This window comes from Acromyrmex echinatior, chromosome 14 (assembly GCF_024713525.1).
Source record: "Acromyrmex echinatior isolate Ae372 chromosome 14, ASM2471352v2, whole genome shotgun sequence".
Taxonomy (NCBI): domain Eukaryota; kingdom Metazoa; phylum Arthropoda; class Insecta; order Hymenoptera; family Formicidae; genus Acromyrmex; species Acromyrmex echinatior.
This window is the reverse complement of record NC_141865.1, coordinates 9,145,781-9,167,254: the sequence shown is the minus strand read 5'-3', so window position 1 is coordinate 9,167,254 and position 21,474 is coordinate 9,145,781. Positions and strand designations below refer to the sequence as shown.

The 21,474-nt window shown below is 34.2% G+C and overlaps 2 protein-coding genes and 1 long non-coding RNA gene across 21 annotated transcripts in view; 1 reads left to right on the top strand and 2 right to left on the bottom strand.

Moving 5' to 3' along the window:
* LOC105148838 (uncharacterized) overlaps positions 1–12,248 on the bottom strand; it is an 85,627-nt gene extending 73,379 nt beyond the window's left edge. For 12 of the 16 annotated variants that reach the window (XR_015547312.1, XR_015547313.1, XM_087413099.1 and 9 more), the window contains exons 1-2: positions 11,879–12,231; positions 9,102–9,478 (exon numbers count right to left, since the gene is read on the bottom strand). Coding sequence is in view for 14 of the 16 variants with exons in the window: in XM_087413099.1 (XP_087269225.1) it covers positions 9,102–9,308 (207 nt within the window). In the remaining 2 variants the exon portion in view is untranslated. Of the gene's footprint in view, positions 1–9,101; positions 9,479–11,878 lie in introns of all 16 variants that reach the window. The other 4 variants (XM_087413098.1, XM_087413100.1, XM_087413097.1 and 1 more) reach the window with 3 other exon arrangements.
* LOC147907422 (uncharacterized) lies at positions 875–6,856 on the top strand. The gene is made up of 2 exons (XR_015547316.1): positions 875–6,215; positions 6,549–6,856. It is a non-coding gene; the product is annotated as an uncharacterized LOC147907422 (long non-coding RNA).
* A 621-nt stretch (positions 12,249–12,869) lies between the features above and the next one.
* Positions 12,870–21,435, bottom strand: LOC105148841 (uncharacterized). 4 transcript variants are annotated; one of them, XM_087413071.1, is made up of 4 exons: positions 21,295–21,434; positions 20,899–21,183; positions 18,914–19,536; positions 12,870–18,418 (listed from the first exon to the last, which is right to left on the bottom strand). In XM_087413071.1, exons 3-4 carry the CDS (start codon positions 19,259–19,261, stop codon positions 15,686–15,688), a joined length of 3,081 nt encoding a protein of 1,026 aa, XP_087269197.1. In that variant the 5' UTR covers positions 19,262–19,536; positions 20,899–21,183; positions 21,295–21,434; the 3' UTR covers positions 12,870–15,685. The 4 variants fall into 4 exon arrangements, with proteins under 4 accessions (XP_087269197.1, XP_087269198.1, XP_011059106.1 ...); XM_087413072.1 differs by having other exon boundaries at positions 18,914–19,087; XM_011060804.2 differs by lacking the exon at positions 20,899–21,183 and having other exon boundaries at positions 21,295–21,435.
* Between the last annotated feature and the right edge of the window lie 39 nt (positions 21,436–21,474).

Below are 21,474 nucleotides of genomic sequence, written 5' to 3'. Positions count from 1 at the left end.
GCGGCAACGATATTGCAGCAAACCGCCCCCTATTCGCCTCCGCGGTTTCTGTGCTGGCTTCTCTTACCTTTGCTCGACTCTCTTTTCACTATCATTCCCCTCTTCATCTTATCTCTGCGCCGCTATCAATGATACTACTATCGACACCGTTTGCACACAATCGACGCATACATGTGACCAAGTTTTTTTTTTTTTTTTTTCTTCGAAAAACGCACTATGATATAGTCGAGCGAAAGTAAGAGAACAGATTACAATCCAGAGCGAAAGGAAAGCAGATCATGATTACGTTGATGAGGATATTTTTAATTATTTTAAGCCAACACACAATAAATCCATTCCATGAATACATTTCTCTAATTAAATTAGAACTTTATCTAATAAAATAAATCTATTGTTAGTCACGTATGAAGTCTGTTATCTACGTTATACAGCAGCAATAATAATAATATGAAATAAGAACTGGTATTCATCGTCGTATCAATTCGTCGTGTTAAATTTACCGTGTCGAATTCAGTTCGATACAACCGTTTTAATTTGCAGCAATCGCTGCGAGAAACAAAGTTCTTAATAATCCTGACTTAAGAAAGAGAAGCTAGGTAAACATTTTTAATGAATTCTCAGCTTGATTAGATGCTCGCTGCTTCATCATCGAGATGACTCGAATCTACCTCGACAAGTCGAGATATAACACTCGTTTTATATTAGCTGCTGACTTGCTGGCGTTGTAATAAGACCGCGCTTTCTATTATACCTGACGATTGCAAAAGTTCTGTCTTGGGACCAGGGCATAAATTAAGCCTCTTTCATATTTCGCATCGATGTTTTTCTCATTTCTTGACCTTTCAATTTCTCTGCCGGTGACGTAATCTCGCCACGTGTGGGCGTGTACACGCTTAAACAAGAATAATCGTGATGTGATCTTAGACTGATATAACGAGAATCGGCATTATTCAGTAATACGCGCGAGATTGACTCGTTGACCGTGATTAAATACTTCGGCCGCTTCGACAAGTATCAGAATAAATCATGTCTGCATTTCTTTGGGAACAACAATATTTGAACAAGTTAACCTTCTTACGCTATATAAATGCAAATTGAATAAAAATTGGATCTTCACTTATAATTTATAACGATGAAGCAAAAAAAAAAACGAATTATTCATATAAATATGATATAACGCATAACAATTATAAAATGTTAAATATTCTACAATCAAAATCACGTTTCGTTTATTACTCACTCATTGTTGCAATTATCTACTTTGTTCGAACAACAGTTTTTACTGACGTTACAATTGAGATCAATTAATCCGATGTACAGGATGACGTTTACGCGATAAATTCTACAAAGTATTTCTCTCTAATCGCAATTACATTTGATTTTGACGATAATTGATTGTCTGCGTGCGCGAAACAACTGTTATCATACTTGATAGATAATAGTTTAATTATATCAAGTCACTTTGATTTTTTCGAACGTATGTTGACTCTATCTAACACAAAAAAAAATAGAATTTAATCTATTTGGTGATAAAAATTTTTGCTAAAGTTCTTTAAAATTGCAAAGGTAAAAAACATAATTTTTTGTTTGCTTCATCTAGTCTTTAAATGTACATGATATGATGAATGTTTAGATAAAATGACAGGATAAAAAAGTAATTACAGAAATAAAAAATAAATTACAGAATAAAGTAATTACAGAATAAAAAATTTATCCAATTATTAGATTGTCAGTAAAAACAAGCTTTTCCTATTTAAAAAATTCTTATAAATAATTTTTAAACCCTTTATATAGTTTTTTCCGATGAAACGTGTTAGTGAATACGGATTAAATGTTATTTATTTAATGGAAAAAGTCTGTGTATATATGAAATATATGTGTATGTATGAAAGAAACGAATTAAAATCGCGCGAAATAAACCTCTTTATTTACCCTATTACAAAGTACGACCTGATAATTCTAACCGATTATAAATGTAGCAGTTGACCTAACCGCCTACTCGATAATCAATGCAGGTTGTTGCACCAGCTTGCAAACAGCCTATTTTAATCTACGATATCATATTTAACGAATGCTTTTATAATCTTTCCTCAGCCAAAAATACGATAATGATTCTTACTTTATTAAATATATTAGTGTATTACACGTACAATTAAAATATATTTTAAATACTGAATCTTTAATAATAATGGATCATTCTCATAATAAATAATGGAATTTTCTTCAATGGAAAAATCAGATATTATTATCACAAGGACGTTTTCTATCACGCATGTATCGCGCAATATTTTCAAAGTAGGTCAATATCGATTATATAGGATGCTAGCGCAAAAGCGAGTGTTATAAAATGTCATACAAGAATTAGGACAATAACAAAAACGCTACATAGCATATTCTCCGTTGGACGCTATGTTCTGTATCTGAATAATTCTTTTGTTCGAACTGAAGCTAACATGTGTACTCAAATAACTGAGAATAAATGTCGATTCACTCGATCAAAGCTGGGGATATGTAAATGCGACTGATTGCGTAACATTTTCCAAAAGGCATGATATCTTGATAACATTCCAACTCGAATTTGACCAATCAAAAAATAAAATCGATACAAATAAAATCGCAAAATAAAAAATAAAAAAAATAAAAAATAAGAGATAATAACTGAGATAATTTCCTGAGAATAATTGATTCATATTTTTTTCTCACATATAAACTTGCATTTTTCAATATTTTACGTGCAAAAATTATTTTGCGTATCATTAATGATTGGATAAAACTAGCGTATATAATCGTAAAAAGAAAAACGAGTTGATATTCTAATTTCCGAGAGTGGCAAGTTGCATTAAATTAATTTTCGCTCATTAATCCTCGAGGTTGTTCGAAGCACTTATCCAGCATTAATTATCGAGTAGCCGCTTTCTGCATGAAGACAATAAGAAGAGAAGAGAGGAAAAGGATACTAAAATTGTTGTTTAAACCGCTATGGTCCTTCCTCTCATCAGACAAATTAAAGAACGTTCTGCTGGCGTGAACCCTTTTCGATTATGAGAGCGTGGTGAAACGCCGGTCCCTAGCGAAAGTACAGAGAAAGTGATGAGGGAGGAAGTATCGGCGATGCGAGAAGGGTTGCAGCCCTTCCGTCAAGTTTACACAGCTCGCTACTTATCGCGTGTGTGTTTAAAGAAGTGTACAGTAGCCGAAAAGCGCATTCGAGTTATCGCGCTTCGTCGGTTGCTTCGTCAGACAATACTTTGAAGTCTGTTGGGATCTCTAATTCAATGAAGACACGATTAAGCAAAGTAATGCTCAAATGCATTAAAAAGCGAATGTATACATGTATTAGGCAAGAGCTGATAAAAAAACGAGAACCTTAACAAAGCACTTAAATTTATCTTCTTGGAATTCTTGGAAGCTCTTTAAAAAATGTAAAAAGATTCTATTGCACTTTCTTCTTAATTTTCGTTTAACAAAATTTACAAAATTTACAAAATTCTAGCATTATATTTATTCTGTTGCTAATGAAAAATCGAATTCTGCACATAGCCGATTATATTATATCTTCTATATTTTTATGATGTGTCTTAACTATATGCTAGCCATGTGTGTCGCGCATGTTTTGAAATCGGATTCTGATTTAATTTATTACGATCTTCTTACACTTTTCAAAATAAAATCATCAAATATTCATTTTGATTAGTATCGGAAAAATTGATGTAAGTGAAAAGCACTTAAAGAGTTAAGAGCTTATTCTTAAAAATCAACACGATTTATTAATTAATGGAATCCATAGAGTGAAAGATCTTTCTCTCTGCCACATCGCTGCTAATGTTAGTAACGAATAATTCTGTCCACCTTCGCTGCTGTTAACGACAATAGCATTTTACGAGGCATTATTAAAGTGGGTCAATCACGGCCACTTCCGACGTTGCATTTAATGTTTAAGTACTTGTCAAGGGCAGGATGCCAAATTTCTACGGAAGTTCTTGTCAACTTAAAACGAATATTCGCTGTAGGACAAAGTGGCAATTAATTCAACGCACTTTTTACGAGCTGTAGCTTTAAGTAAACATTACTTTTACTAAATCACAGCTTCAGAAATAAAGAACCAAACATATCATAATATCTTCTTCAATTAAAAATATTTCTTCATTAATTCTCTTATTTTCATATATTTTGGGTTATAGAAAAATAACTTGAGCGCCAATTTTTTTCTAGATATAATAATGTAGACATTGTTTCCTAGAATACAATATATACGAATCTTTTCAATCTTTATATTTCTAAAAACCGCATTACAAGCAATTTCATTTTTTTGTCCTATCATAAGAAATTGTTTTCAGACCCGCGTGCGTCAATAAATAAATTTGATGACTCGATGACTTGCAGCGATTTCGAGCTAAAAAACGTGTCAAAGTAAAATTTCACGGTGATGCGCGCATTGTGGACCATCTAGCATAAAGCGTGAAGCTGCTTCGCATTCTTGCTTCAACGCGGCATTACCGGCGCGAAAACGTTTATTTTCAGTCTACCTTTGCAATAGTTGCGGAAAGGACACAACACGTACACAGTGTGTGTGTGTGTGTATATATATATATATATGTGTGTGTAGACCGCCTGCGGTTTCGCAACGCGGTCTCATCCGGCCAGGAATCGACGAATGGAAAATAAGTGTTCCGCATATGAACGCATACATTACATTTTCAACCATAAAAATGACACGGTGCAATGGACTTGCTGATCAATACATGGAAGATTATTAAAAGTTGTTACGGTTAGGTAGCCGCGCCCTTCGGTGTCGTTTGAATTATTTAGCCAATGCATCGCGAATAACGCAAATATCGTTTTAATATATTGTAATGTCCTTATTAAAGTGAGAAATTCTGATTATATCGCTATGCAAATTGCCAGTTCTTACGTGGAAACATCAATTTTAGCACATGTTTCCTCAAAATATATGATTACTCTAGAGCTTTGATGTACTCTTTTAATTTTGAGTTAATTATATGTTCTCTAATTTTTCATTGAACCATACTTCCGTTATAATTTTGTATGTATCTTGTTGAGAACCCCTCCCCCCCCCCCACTCTGTATTTTTATAAAGCTCGTTCCAAGATGAATAAATATTCGTCTGTTTCATCTTACAACATTTATGTCAAATCAGCTGTATGATTGTGTAGTTGTCTTTAGTAATTTACTCGAATACTTGGAGCATTTGTGCCGATATTTCACAGAAGAGATGACACATCATCGTAAGAAACGCACGTGCCTCCATCACGGCGTGATGTTATTGCACATAACGTCTTATTACAGACAATCAAATGTAACTCGCACGTCAAGCTGATTGGCAACGTAGTCATCCTCTAAAAGCGCATCACGGAAACGACAGCTTGATCGCCATTGAATACAAGAAATTGGACGGACGTATAGTCTAAAACCCTCCGTAATGCGTCGCGACTGACCCAGATTCGTGATCGCTGCAGCACCACCTTCATGTCTTTTTGTCTGCGCACGCGGACATCCTGAAGGACAGATACAGTTTCAAATTCAACCGACAAATCGACAGTGCCGTTTTATATTATAATTCGATTGGATCCCCCGCGGGGATTCTTTCAATTTCAATGACAGGTTCTGTGGCGTGCGAGAAACTTAAATCTAAATTTAAAGATATAAAAATGGACAGTTATATAGAAGAGCATACCTTGATTATATAAAACATAATCAATTTACAAAGAAGCGTTTCTTCCTTGTAACATGCAAATTTAACCAATTTTCACTTGTAACATGTAAATTTAACAAATTTTTAGGTTCGCGAATTTTTTGAAATTATTTGTATCGCTTCACGAACGAGATATTCGCGATAAACTGGCCTTGATTTACATGGGCAAGAAGACACGCAATGTCGCAACCACCAATCTTGTAGCTGTACCAGTCGTTGCGCCTCGGTCAGTTAATCAATTCGCTATCTAGTATGACTCAACTGTGAACCTAATTCAACGTATTTTTATTTACAACGGAGAAAAATATACGGATCTCGGATCTCTCTTCGAAATCGGTTAGCTATGGCCTCGAGACATTGTTCAAGGTTCGCTGGTGAAGGTTCACGATAAAATTATGACGTAATCCCAGAGTCCACGTAGGCATTATACATAGAGAGTGGCTAAATGTTGGATCCCGGACAGCAGATCGTAACGCGAATCAATGGAATCCTCGTGTAAAAGGTATTGCGTTGAAGACTGCAAAATCTTGATAAGCTGCATGCTATCGGTTATACTATTTATCGTTTAGAAAGCTATGCATCTCAATATTGCGTATTAATTATATAGCGATAAGTCGTACATAAAAGTTTGCTATGAATCTTAAGCAATTCTATAATTTGTTCCATTAATATTATCATTATACTTTATAATAATTATTTTTTAAACAGGATTTCTATTTTTATTATAAAAAAATTATTAATAAAGAACTTACTTTGTTTATAAGAAAATATTATTTGTCTTGTCTTACATCATTATATCTTTCTAATATTTGTATTGTTGATTATACTATTTTAGACGGGTCTTCCATGTATAATGTTGATTTCTGAGAATTCTGAGATTCGAAAAAGTGAGAAATGATACGTTTGTTAAACCGAAGAGTCAGCGGCATTCATAACATATGACATCACAACATTAAGGGGAATGATATAACTCGTCACCGAGTTACGCCGCAATGGAGTTACATCGCTCGTCACAAGCGACACATTTTTAGAGAATAAAGCAACGGCTATTTATAGCAGAGAAGTACTCATTAATTAACATAAGAGTCTCGACTTGATTTTCTAACACAGCATAACGATAAATATATATGTTTGAAAATATGATTCCTTTTTTTATTCCTTTTTTATTATACTAGTTCCACCGATTTACATTGATAAAATGTGCGATTATGTACATTCATCGTTATTATAGAGCTCGACTTATGCACGCTACGTTCAAACACGCGTGGTATAAAATCGTTATCTTGAATATAACCAAAAATTTCTCGAAATTATAAATTGTAATGAGATTATACTGATAGATATAGAATGAAGACAACAATGTAGGAAATATTTATTTTTAATATATCTAGGTAAAATGTCCATCTAAATACAGGCAAAAGATACTTAAACATCAGTAAACGACGTAGATGTTCATAGATGTACAGATAAGATAGATTTTTTTTAAGGAGAGAGAGAAAAGTAAATGAATAAAAGTAAATTTTTTACTTGAGGGTAAAAAATTAGCAAAGACACGGATTAAAAATAAAATCGTTATCTAACTCACTAAGTCTATGTCACAATGTTCCGATCTATGTCACAACCGGTTTCTTATGCTTCTAGTAATAAGCAAAAAGTTTATCTTGTCCAAATTCTCGTCTTATTAACTTGCTTTCTCACTTAGATCAAAACAAAGTACTTAAACTTATTATCTTTGTTTTTTTAACTATGAAGGTATCTAATGCTTTACTATTTTTGTACTTAACGACATAATAATAAACAAGAATGATACGGAAGAAGCTGCGACTAACGAAGCAATTTGACATTTTCTACCTTTCTGACCTGCAAAATCGTGCGCGCCCAATCGACGTAGGATTTTTTTTATCTATTTTGGAGAGTAAATTTAGAATCTTCGGTATCGTGAACACGAGCACATGCATTCCTCTACTTAGTAGCTACCTTTGCAGTAGCCTGCGTTCTGGAGTAACCATGACCTTTGAGCCGCAACAATCGGTCGGCCACATCGTCTTAATGACCGCTTTGCATGTTAACGCGGTTGATATAACGATTTGCGACAAAGGCAGTCGTACTGTTGACGCGACTTCTCAAATATTCACCAAACAGAATTTTATAAATTGCTCATTCTACGAATGGGGATCTTAATGAACGACATCGTCCTATCCAGTTCAAGTTACAAAACATTCGGCAAAATATATTTAAAATTGTAGATTTTTTTAGCATTAGTTTGTTTATCGCGAAATGATTAGGCGACCAGACACTCGACCAGACACACTTGCAAGCGGTTCGGATTTCTGAAAAAAAAGTAATATTACAAGCAAAAGAAAAGAAATAAAAATTCGTTCATGCAGACAGTTTTTTTGCCAAAGAAAGTAACGTAGCGCGTGAGAAGAGTGTCAAATGAGAGAACAGTTGTACCGAACCCTCCTCTCGCACTTTACACACGCAATCGAAATTGCGAGCTGACATGCGGCGAAACAACGGTTGAATGTGAGCCCGTATATGCTATTAGATGGTATGTATATACGAAGCCTATTATTTGTGATAATGCCACCCACTTCCCTCGTCTCGTGGCCAAAAATACATACGTTCAATGTAACAAACTAATGCGCACACCATGCAGTACGTTGATAATTTTGAGTGTTGCGTGACACAGCAAATTTTTAAAACATAATTGTACAGGTATTCCCATATATAATTATGCAACTTCGGTTACAATACCATCATATATATACATGGATAGAAATATTTCTATTATATTAAATATCAACTCCGATTTGGCACGATCGAAACTCTCTAATGTTTTCAATATGCATGTTAATTGCATACCCTGTCTTTTGCAACGTACAAATCAGTGAAATTGCTGGACAAGTATCCGGTATCCACAATGTATTCTCAGATATCGAATTGAAACATTGAGAATGATAAACTTAAACAGCTTTCCAATTTTTACTTTATAACTTTAAGTAATAATTTTTAAATTTTTTAATGGGAAATTTCAAATAGTAAACTTTCTCTTTTTTTTTTTTTAAAGAATTTCCTTTAGATCATCTTTTGTTTATTCATTGTCTACATTCAAATAAAAGAAATTATAATTGACAATCAGTCACGAAAAAAGAAACGTAATGAGAAATTCGAGGGAATAAATTAATTACAATTGCATCGTCATTTAAATGTCCCAATTCAACCTTTTTTCTGTACATCGTAGATAAAATTAAAAAAAGAATTACATGAAATCAAACAGGTTTCAATCATACTGTTGTCATATCACGCTGTTGACGCTAGTTTTTCAGCGTTCCGGATCCACGCCGCTGTCAGTGCAGTCAGTAAAGAAAAAGTTCATCAATCTTACCTGTTTGCCGGCGCGTGGCAGCGTCTCCACGTTGGTACCGCCGACTACGGGAGCCTTTTCCGGTCCGCCGTTTTGCTGGCTGACGTTTATGTTGGCGTTAACATTGGCGTTAACATTGTTGACGTTATCGGTGACGTTCGTGTTCATATTTGCTCCAGTGGTAACGTCGCCGGCGCCGCCACCGCGCTTTCCGTCCTCGCCCGTCATTCTTCGGCCGTACCGTCGATTCACCCTCTCGTTGTCTCACACCCTCGCCTCGTCACCCTCGCCACCTCCGCCGCCGCCGCCGCCACCGCCGTCGTCCTCGCCGCCCTCGTTCCGCTTATACTTCCGCTCGTTAATTCTCAACTTCGGTCCACGCCTGGGAATCCCGATATCTGTGCGACCGATCGAGAATCGATCAAAGTAGTATGTATCAAAGTAGTAGTATGTGCAACCGTGAATGACGCTTAACCGATAACGTATAATTTATTTTAGCCTCTTAACGCGGAGTTTTTCTTTCCCCCCGAGAGACACGGAATCTAGACTATTAATAGACGAAACTTGGCTTTTATTAACGTGGTATACACGGGAAGCTCGAATTGGCGATGTTTAAAATGAATCGCATTGTAGCTTCAAAGCGATCTTATGTTTAAAGTGAACCTGAAATTATGAACTTGATCCATCGCCTCTTTCGAATGCCTCTCAATGATAAAAATTAATTCCCATGTCGGGGGAATAAAATAAAATATCGAGAAGACGGTGTAATATAGTCCCATCGGACCGAATTACTTTGGCTGTTCTTCGAGGAACGCTATTTTTAGTCTTCACGAAGCGATACGGGTGGTATAACCGTACATGATGAAACGGTTCACAGGCACATTGTGAGCACCATCCTCCCGTTAACTATTCGCCAAGAAAGAAGAAGCGAGCGAGCCTCGCCCGAAGTGCAATCTTACCGGTAATCACATCACCAAACAATAGATAGACATAAAGATCCGGAATTATATCTCAAAGATATAAAGCGTCTTTCAAACGTCTCGATCACATTCGTGTTGTCTGGGATGCTCCTAATTCATTCAGAACACTGTACGTCACGATTCTACTTTTCTCGCAAATAAATCGCGTTCGAATCATCTAACGTAACAATCGTAAAAGCGGAGAGACCAGAGCTTTTGGGTGGGAACGCAAGACAGTTTTGGAATCAGGACTCATCGCGAACTCTCTGCTCGAGGGTCAAAGAACGAATGAGGCCCTAAGGCGAATCATCGCGTAATCGCGACGATATCTACCGGGGCGAAATAACGGTAAACGGAACGATGTAATCGACGAGGAGTCGCGAGAAGTCGGGAACCCACGCGAGGAAACGCGACGCGAGCGGTAAGCCCGCACAGTCGACGCGACGGTGGTACACCACCGGAAAAATCGATTCGAGCGTGTCCGTTCGAGCACTGCGCGCCTCTCCGAGCCGTAGCGATAAAAGTGCCCGTCGCGTTCCGGCTCCCGACGTTTACGGCTTCTTCAGCACTCGAGGACTCGAGTCTCGAGACGTAGATTTTCTCAAATTCACAAGCGTTTTTCTTTTCTTTTCTTTTCTTTTCTTTTCTCTCGCCTGGGCGCTGCATGCTTTAACCCCGCTGCATCGTTCATTTCCGGTGCGCATTCGATACGTTCCATTCTAAATAGTCGCGCATATGTTTCAGAATGATTATTGTGATTTGATTATTTTTATATTCGCGTTCTATTCTGCGCTTGAATTTCTTTTTAAACAGTTTAAGAACAAAAAAAAATTTTAAAAGAGAAAGAAAGAGAGAGAAAGAGGAAGAGGGAGATAATATTGATATATATTTTAATTATTCATAGTTAATATCGATGTAAAATATTAAGGTCTTTATTCAAGAATATTGCATTGTAAAAATAAAGACTTAACGTGATAATATATGTAATATAAGTCACAGATAAACTTTTGGAGAACTGATGGTGACTTTCAAATTAGTACTTTAAAATTATATTAATTTTCGGAGCATTTTTTGTAATTCGATAATTTCATAGTAACGTAGAAAATGTTAAACGATTCGACGGACAGAAGATCAAAGTAATCGAACTGAAAGAGAATAACAGGAGAAAAAAGCGATTATCACGTTTGTAATTACAGTTGGAAATTTCGCATTGGCAGAAAATTGATACTTGTTGTAGTAAACACATCACTCTGTAATTGATACCGTGGAACAAATTTTTTAACAGCAAACATTTATGGATGCTCCGAGTCATCGGCGATCGGAACGAACCGGATTGCGCGAGGCGCGATTGGTCGTCGATGGGAAACAGGAAAACCTAGAGAACGCGCAAAACGACATACTACATCCCGCAATTACTAAACCGGGATTCCACTGGCTGGTTTCTATACGCACACACGTACGCGCATACATACATATACATAAATATATATGTATTTTTTAATACGTATATACACCCACAAGTGCAATACATGCGTGTATATATATATATATATATGTGAATATATAGGTATATATAGGTATATGTATGTATATATTAGCGTCGTACGGATCTGGTTCCTTGGCGCGGTATATTTCGCGTGCGATCGATCTCTCGAACCCTTTTTCCCGCACTTCGACCGAGTTTACCGCGGTTCGATGACGCGCGGCGCCTCGAATCCGCACGATTATCGAGCGATTATGTTCGAACGCTACCCTAACGCGCGAATGGTAAAAGGGGAGCACCAGACAAAAGAGAGAGAGAGAGAGAGAGAGAGAGAGAGAGAGAGAAAGAGCACTAACCGAAGGAGTTTACATACGCAGGGTTGCGCGCGCGGCGGATACCTTAAAGTCCACTAGTCCGTCAACCACCACGGTATTCAACAGGACACTTTTCCCATCGGACGCTATCTTCTCCACTTGTCAAATCACACGCCGAGCTGTCATCTTTCGCTCTTGCGCCACTTCTCCCCTTCGCGTTTTTCGCTTCTCCTCTTCACATCGACCCGGCTGCCGCGAACCGCGCGCGCACACGTATATACGTATAACGTAATACGTGTGACTCCCGACTCCGAGAATTCGCGCGACGAGGAAAGCACCGAGCGTAACGCGACTGCTCTCCCGGATACTCCGCACAGCTTTGATCGCCGCCGCTGTCATCGATGGCGACGCCGCGCGATCTTCGCGCCACCTGCCGGTAATGCAGCGCAACACTCCTTCTTTAGTTTTTCTTTTTTTTTTTTTTCAAAACACCGGAAACCGGAAGCTCTTATTAATTAAACGATATATATATATATATTGGGTCATTTAAAAAGTATCCACGGTTTTTTCATTCAAAAATTGAACAAAAAACTGCGGATACTTTTTAAATGACCTAATATATATATTATATATATATATATATATATATATATATATATATATATATGTGGAGAGAGAGAGAGAGAAACAATGTATATTTCATTAATCTCTATAAAATAAAAAAGATTTAACCATTTTTCGTTTTGAGAATATTTATAATTCAATTTCACGTAAAATAAAAATTTAAAAAACTTTAAAATAAAAATGTTAACTTTCAGAAATATATTAGGTATATAAAAGGGACGAGAGAGAGAGAGAGAGACATACATTTGTTGTAACAATTTTGCAACAAACTAAACAAATGTATAATTTTTTAAATATTTCAATAAAAATGATAAAATTTCTAACTTTGAGATAAAAATAAAAGTACAAAATTGTTAATTAAATTTAATTTTCCACAACTCATATTCTATTTAGAAATAAATGCAATATATACAAATTTGCAAACAAATTTTATTATCGCTGACAATTGCAGATTGTAATATAATTTTCCAAGTAATACTTATACTATTGTATAACATACATAAAAATATCACTAATTTAAAGTTGACATCAGTTAATTAATAAAATATATAACTATACCTTATATTACATAATATACTATTTCAATAAGTGTGATTTAATAAATGTTATAAAATTATAACATCTATATCACGAACGACGCAATGTACAGTTCAATTACAGAACTTATTGTAGTGGTATTTTACGTACACAAAGATTATATTCCTTTGGCTTAACATATATTTTTGTCTTAATTTTAAAAATAAATGGTGTATTACACAGATATGATATTTTTAAAAACATTTCTCTGCGAGAAATAATGACATTAAACATATGCCGATAAATTTTCTATCATTATTTCTAATTTAATAATATAAATGTTTCGTATGTCACAAGTGTTACAAATATTATTTACTATCGTTGTTTACTTTTAATAATTACTTTTTAATAATACATCATTTACAGACATGGTCTCGTAGAGATCCTGTATTAAGAGTTTGGCGAAAGCGGTTCAACTTTTAGGCTGCGTTCCGTTATTCATTGCGAGTACTAAAAATCTGTAGTATGTATAATGTGAACTTACAGATTTTCAGTACTCGCAATGAAGACGCAGCCTCCTGATTTGTCATCCGTTATAATCCATTCGATATACGTCGTACAGCTTCATAAATTGTCAGAAAACGAGAGTGAAGAAAGAAACAGATAGTTATAAACACAGTTTAATTTTCATCATATAAATAAGATCTTAGGTAAAGTACCTAAGATTAATACAAAAATGTCGAGGCTATGATAATATTTATGAGAAGAATGTAAAAATTATAATAACAGGGCTATAATGAAAAAAAATTTACTAAATTTTAATAACATTTATTTACAGTAAATATTTACTCAATAAATAAAATGTGATATTTATAATGAAATTAATGATTCTTGTACCAATAAATATATGCTACAAATAGATTTAATAAATTTGCATTTAGTTATTACTATTGAAACAAATTTATTATTAGTTTTGGAACACCCTGTATATCCATTTTTAAATAAATTATTACAAAAAGGTAACACCTTGTTAATTTTATTACTTTAACTTTAACTTTGCACTTTAAAGTGCATACTGTTGTGGACATTAAAGCCGTCATATACATAAACTTAAAAAATATTAGGTGTTGGAATTAATTCGTAGCGTTTTTTAATGAAAGAATGTTATTTATTTCACATGAGCATTAAAAAATACATTAATGAAAGTACTTCCCATCACTTGTAAAACGCTACGAATTAATTCCAACACCTAATATGTATTTAATGTAAGTATAATAATGGATTAAATCATGAAATTTTCAATTATTTGTAATATTTGTATTTTATTTTTTTTAACCTTTAACTGAAAAATGAGTAATTATTTTTTACTCTTTCTATGCATGTAAGAAAGAAAGCAATATTTGTTATCCATAATTCTTTATCTGCTTTCACCAAACTCATATTATGGGAGCTTTAGGGTTGCACTCTTACTATGCATATAATATATTTAAGATATTGACAATTACAAATAAATTATAATATAGTTAATATGCAAATATAGTTATGTAATCTAATTTCATATCTCACAAAATTTAAGTTACTAGTTTCTGTAAAAATATGAAAGATGTGCTATAAATTTATTTATGAAAACAAAAATGCATACATAAAATTTAATTTGCAAAGTTTACAAAATATTAGAATTATACAGAAATGTAATATAATTGTTCAGCGAATTGTATAATTAACGGATAATGAAATACATGCGTTTTAAAAAATGTCATTCATTTAGATGTAATAATGTAATACAAAAATCTTTGCTACTTTACATGTGTCAGCTATATGTATAAATGTAGAGTAATGAATTCGATCAAATGCACTCAGTGCACACTGTTGTGGACATTAAAGCCGTTGCATACAAACTGACGTAAAAAATATGTGTTTAATATAAATATAATAATGGATTAAATCATGAAATTCAATATATTTATATATAATGTTTGTATTTTACTTTTACACAGATTAAATTAATGTATGGCTTTAATATGTACTATCGTGTAATAGAGCGTTCAACTGAATTCGCTATAAGACTTGTATACAACAAAATTATAAAATTTAATTTGTGTACACATATTGAGAATAACAATCTAACGCAAAACACATCTCCTGTACATCGTAATTAGCTTGAAAATTCAATTGTAATAGCAGTTCTCGTCTTACAAGGAAAGGCTCCCAGATGTCCCTTTTCGATTTTAATGAAACTTGGAGGGTTTGCAGAAGAAATGAAAATATTTGATACGTATTTTTTAAAAATTAGCAATCAACACGTTTACAGGATAAAATCAGTAATTATCGTTTTTTTTTTGTAACTTCTGAACTTCTGATGTATGATAGTGTAATTTTGTACATATACAAACTGTACACAATTAGGAAAAAATTCATCAATAAAACCTTTAAGTGCGCATCTATACGACCTGGTAGTCGCGCGAAAGCAGTGATACTTCAGCGAATGTCGCGTCCGTTCCGGATAGAGACTCGCAAAATTCAACATAACGTTGTTTTGAAATTATGCATACTTTGTTTCAAAGTTATAGCTGAGAAATACAAATTCTAGTCTTCGAAGATTAATTTTATTCTAATTTCACGAAAGGAGCCTTTCCTTGTTGATTCGTTTCCTCCATATATATTATTTTTTTTCAACAAAAAAATATTCTCAACACATTCTGTTACAATTTAGCTTTTCATTCTCTGTTGCACATCATTATTGCATCCATCGATCTTCTCGTGTCTTTCAAGCTGTTTCTTAGTATAAAATCGTGTACCACAGATATTACATTTTAACTTGGAATTTGTACCATGATTCATCATAGTATGGTATTCTAAACCTACTCTATCAGAAAATACTTTGCCACAAAAATAACAAGCATTATGCTTATGACATTTCATATGACCACGGAAAGTTTTGAGTTTCACAGATTTCAAGCATATAGTACAAGTTACCAAGTTATCAGCTCCATTAAAATGTATCGTGTATTTGTGATAAGAAAGATTCCTACTATTTGTATAAGCTTTTTTACATTTATGGCAAGGATAACCAAAACCTAAATGATAACCTTCGTGTGGAGTCTTTAAGGAAATAGTAATTTTTTTATTACAAAATCTACAAATCAAATCGTTATGATCTAAATGAAAATGAGATAATCGTCCTTTGTCACTCGTGAATCGTTCGGGACATTGGAAACAATGATAGCCATGATCAAAATGTTTGAATCTCATATGGTCATCAAATTCGCTGTAACTATTTAGCATTTCTTTACAAAAAAAACATCGCAACTGTAGCGAAAATTCATCAAACGGTCTGCCTTTTGTAACAGTACACTGATGATTATCATATAACTTAATATTATTGAATTGTTCCTTACAATATCCACATATCATTGGTTTAAATTGCATCGTACAAACCTTTGTTTCATCATTGGAATAATTCGACTTTATTTTGGAATAAAGATATCGTTTATTTGTAGATCGTAATTCCCGCTTGTTTTGATATATTTCTTGATTTTTAACCTGGTTATTTTCCTTGCATGGTTTTTTAATTTGGTTATATTCTTTATTCTTATTTTTTATATTCCCGGATTCACGAATGTCGAGCACCTTTTGACACATTTGCTTTAATGTATTGACTTCATTGAAAATTTTTTCAATTTTTCCATCTTTTGTATCATTTTCCAGTTTTGACGAATTCTGCTTGCCGTTTTCTTGTGCAATCATCTGCTTTGTTGTATTATTTTCATCAAAAGCAATTTGTACATCGTCTTCAATATCAATGATTACATCTTCATCTGTATCTTCTAACTTCAAAATACTATGATCTTTACTGTATTTAGATGAATCAGATGTTTCTTGTTGTTTAGTGGATGCTTTAGTGAAATCTTTGGTATAATTAGATGTGCGAAACATAGATGAAGTATCTTCTTTGAGACGTATTTTAGAATTTTGAAGTTTATCTTCGTCATCTTTACCAACTATCTCATATGAATCATTTCGTTTCTTAATTGTTATGTTAATGCCAATACCAGAGTCTCTATCACTACTGACCCTAGTGCTCTTTACTATATCCTCATTTTGACATAATTCACAATTGTTTTTATGAAGGAACAAAGTATGAGGATTTCGAAATGATCTTCCACATATACAAGTAGTTTCATTATTTTTGTTAATTCTTTCATTGTATCGAATAGCTCGATTAGAAATTGAACTATTTTGATTACCCAATGTATTACGCCTGGAATTATTTAATTGCAATGTAGCCTTTTCATCTATTCTATTATTAACACTGTTAGCAGACTTTGTGGAAGATTGCAATGATTTGTATTTCTTATTAAATGGTGAATTAAAGTATCTACATGTGAATTTATGAAAATTTTGTTTAGTTTCTCCACGTAATTTGTGAATGCGTTTATGTTTGTACAAACCATGGGCAGTTTTATAGAATCCCAAGCAAATGTCACATTTATATGAATAAGCATTTAAAATTTCTTCCTTTGTGATGGTGGGCGGATTCTGAATAAATGCATAACGTTCATTATTCAACTTGCGTTTCTTTCTAGGATAAGACAATTTATACTTTCTTTTCCCTTGAACTTTGGACGTTCTACGAGTATCATTTTCATTGTCCATTAAACGAAATCCATCTTGATGTGGTTCATTTTTTAATGTAGTTCGTTTATCTCCAGGTGATGTTTTAGGCTCGCTCAATAATGATGATTCTAGCTGTTCCATTACACTTGTAGAACCTCCAATTTTATGATAATTAGTTAAATGTTTCCTTAAAGATGATACTTTTTGCTGACATAATGTACACTTGACAAATCGTTCCGCTAGAGCAGATGGTGAAGCAGTAGTAGATTCAACATTGGTAAGTTTTGTTTTTGCAGTGGTCTTTTCACATGAATCTTTATTATCATAAACCTTTTCAGAATTGTTATTTTCTTTGCTAATAGAAGAAACTTGACTGGCTGCATCGAAATTCTTTTTGTTTAAAGCATTACGTTTCAAACGTTTACGTTGAATAAGTAAGGGAATGACAATTCCATGTACTCTTTCCGAATGCTTTCTTAAGGATCGTCTTTCCAAGTATTGCATACCACAGATAGTGCAAGGATATAATTTCTTTGTTCTTAGGACAGAAACTTTAAAAGGTGGCATTGTATTATCACTTCTCAATTTAGGTTGATTCTTAACATGTGATTCAGATTGTTCAACTTTATCCAAATGCTGCATTTTCTCCTTATTTTTTTTCTCTTCATTTTTATCACAATCATCATTAGTTAGCACTGTTGGCTTCTCAACCTGTACAGTCTTTATTAATTGTAATGTTTCCCAAATTTTATCACATCTCTCCAATAAAACAACTGGAGCCTTTATCGTAGGTGCGAATACCGGAATGTGTATTGAGGATTCATCCTGTAATAGAAAATATATAATTTTCAATTATATATGATACATTTTGTTTATCTTTCTTTATGTTTTACATCTTAGTGTAAAACACTAATTAAAGTAAAACAAAAACTAGTAATTTTAGATAATCATGTAACATTGTAACACAAGCTTCAGAGACATAACCAAAAATCAGTGATCGAAGTTTTTCCAACAAAAAGCTAATAATTTTTGCAACAGATTAGATTATTCTCGTAAATAATGATAGATTATAAACAATAAGTAACAATAAGTAACAAAATCAAACACATAACAATACAAAACATTGGCAATCGTATCCTAACCAACACAAACATGGAAAGCGCGGTAAAATAATTGCTAACGAAACAATAGCATTTTTTAATATCTTTTTCAAAGGGGCAGAAAACGAATCTTCTTGAAATTTAAATAATGAGCATTTCGACATTATATATACGTAAATGATACGATTGGCGGAGCAAACTCATAAATTCCCACACTTACAAATACCAATGGGTCGTCGATCGAGTTGCCCAATTCAGTGCTCGGTTCCGTCTTACATTCAATCTGGAATTCGGCGACATTTAGAGGCGGTATCAATATTGTTGTTTCATCCGTGTTCCCGGGAATGGTTATGGTGTCGTCAGCCATCCTAGGACAGGATACGAACGATGCGATCTGCGGGAAAACAGATCGTACTTGAATCCCTTCCGAAATGGGAATGTTGGCAGTGTTGTTGTTCGCGAACTGTTGCTGATCACTGGCTGAGCGATTCTCGACAATCTCGGCGTCTTTCTTAGATTCTATCGCTACCGCATCACTGCATGCCTCTTTCTCGGCGCCATTCCACATGATCCACTACGACGATAGTCCCTCTCTTTTTGATGCGCTATGACCTTTTACTGTCGACTCCTTTCCTCGTATACACGTTTTCTCAGTTCTCCTATCCTTATTCGACAGAAGGGACGCGTTTGTGTTGAACCTTTTCAACCCGACCCAGCCAGTTCGACCACTATCGAAACTGATTCGGACTGATCCCAGTGCTGGATAGGTGGCACTAGTCCGATGGGTACTGATGGGCACCAATTGGGACTGTTTACTTCGGTGTACTTTTGTTCGTGTTATGCCTACACAATATTAATTATAAAATCAAACTTTAGAGAGTAGATACAAGCGAGAGGTGTAACTAATAAGTATAACTAAAATAAACGAATTTAGCGATACGTATTAACAATATTAATAAAAACAATCGTTACTTGGCGTGTTCCATCAGTAACCATCAGTTATAAAGACTAATCTCAAACAAACGAATTGATATTCTCTGAAAATCCGATCATATCACGATATCAGTGGGTATTGCACCACATTGCGTAATATTACGTAATAAACAAAACTATATACAGACTTAGGGATCTCTAATGTATATCAAGCATTGATCAACATGCAGCACTTGATGTATGAACGAATTCTAATTCTAGCATACATCAGAGCAGGCATGATTGCATGCATACTTATCATTCAAGAAATCGAGCATCGTCTGATTCTATCTTTAATCGGGAACAGTAGAAGGGAAAATTTCTCCTAAAAACACGACGCAATCTTGCGTCTCGATCGAAACACGCATTATACCCAATTCCCAAAAGTCAAGTATTAAATTGGTATATAAACTTTGCAAGGTGCAAGTTCAATGGAAATTTCCGAAGAAATTTCTATTAGGAACGATCAGAATGAAAGTCGTTTGTTATTAAAATTAGAATTGTACGATTCAAAGTATTTAACGTACGAATTAAATCCTCATCAATTTCTAAATATCGATCTGATATCTCTCGTAAAAAAGAGATATCGCGATGAAAGGTCAATGAGGGTCAACAAAAATATGATCCGATCTCATAAAGTTCTTTATTTGTTCATATAATTAGAATATCCCAGTACTAAGGTATCCTAGTACTTACTAAGGTTTCCAAGAGCAGCTAAGAACTCAATCCGACTGGTGTTATTAAAGGAATGTTCCTTGATCAAATATTATTGACTTTCCATTTAATTTATTTAACATAATAAATCAAAATTTGTTTATCAATTTACTTTAACGTTCAAATTAGATTAATCCGTTAAATTATACATATAAATTCTTACAATCAATTATAGGATTACTTTGAAAAATTAGTGAAAATATCAAAATACAATATACTATTTCCGATTGTTCGCTGTTGTACTATATATATATATATATATATATATACTTCGATATTATTGGAACAAAACTAAGGATATTGATCGAACTGAGGACTCGTGAACACAGACCTTATATATCTTCTAAATCTGGGCAAACTATGTGAATTTTAATGTTCTCAAATTTTCCACGATATATTGTTTTGCGTTTCGTAATTGATAAACGTTCAACAATACATTTTGCTATACTTTGCAAAAAAAAATATTTTATTAAAAAATTGTTTATCAAATATAATTAAGTAATAGGTTTTTGCGGTTACCGTTCCGTCACTGCGTACTATTACGCGATTGGACGGTGTAGACTTGAGAATAGTCGAGTGAATAGTTGAGAGAATTCTGGACGAGTCCAAGTTCGGAGATAAGGCAATTCTCGTCGAATTTTACGTCCCATCTCGATTTCGGTTACGTACACGCCTATACCTAGCTTCGCCCAACGGGAAGATTCCCGTACAATACGATCTATGTATTGAAAATCCGTTATACGTGACATAACCCAACGCACACATGTCTACGATATCGTCGTCTCTGTACGAAACTTGGGACTCCTAAATTACGTATAATATAGGCATATAATTTACAGTCTATTGCGCGACTCAATATCGTGGCGATGAGATATTCATCGTTATCGATGATTATTGTTAGAAACGTTCATTTACCTAAGATTTCGAGCAGACACGGTCGATTTCGTACGCTCGTCGTACAACGTAGTCCGACTTCGTCAACAGATCCAGGGCAGACTGTCGTGTAACCTCGGCGTCCGTTCTCTTTACGGTAGACTCATGCGCACAGTAAGAATTGTTGAAGCACAAAAATAATACGTGCGATCAAGTATCAAA

Bases quoted from the DNA above. Each gene is read 5' to 3' on its own strand.
- LOC105148841 (XM_011060804.2), bottom strand. From the start codon at position 19,261: ATGTGGAATGGCGCCGAGAAAGAGGCATGCAGTGATGCGGTAGCGATA. The intron at 18,419-18,913 runs GTAAGTGTGGGA...TTTCTATTACAG, and splicing joins TCGACGACCCATTGGTATTT to GATGAATCCTCAATACACAT.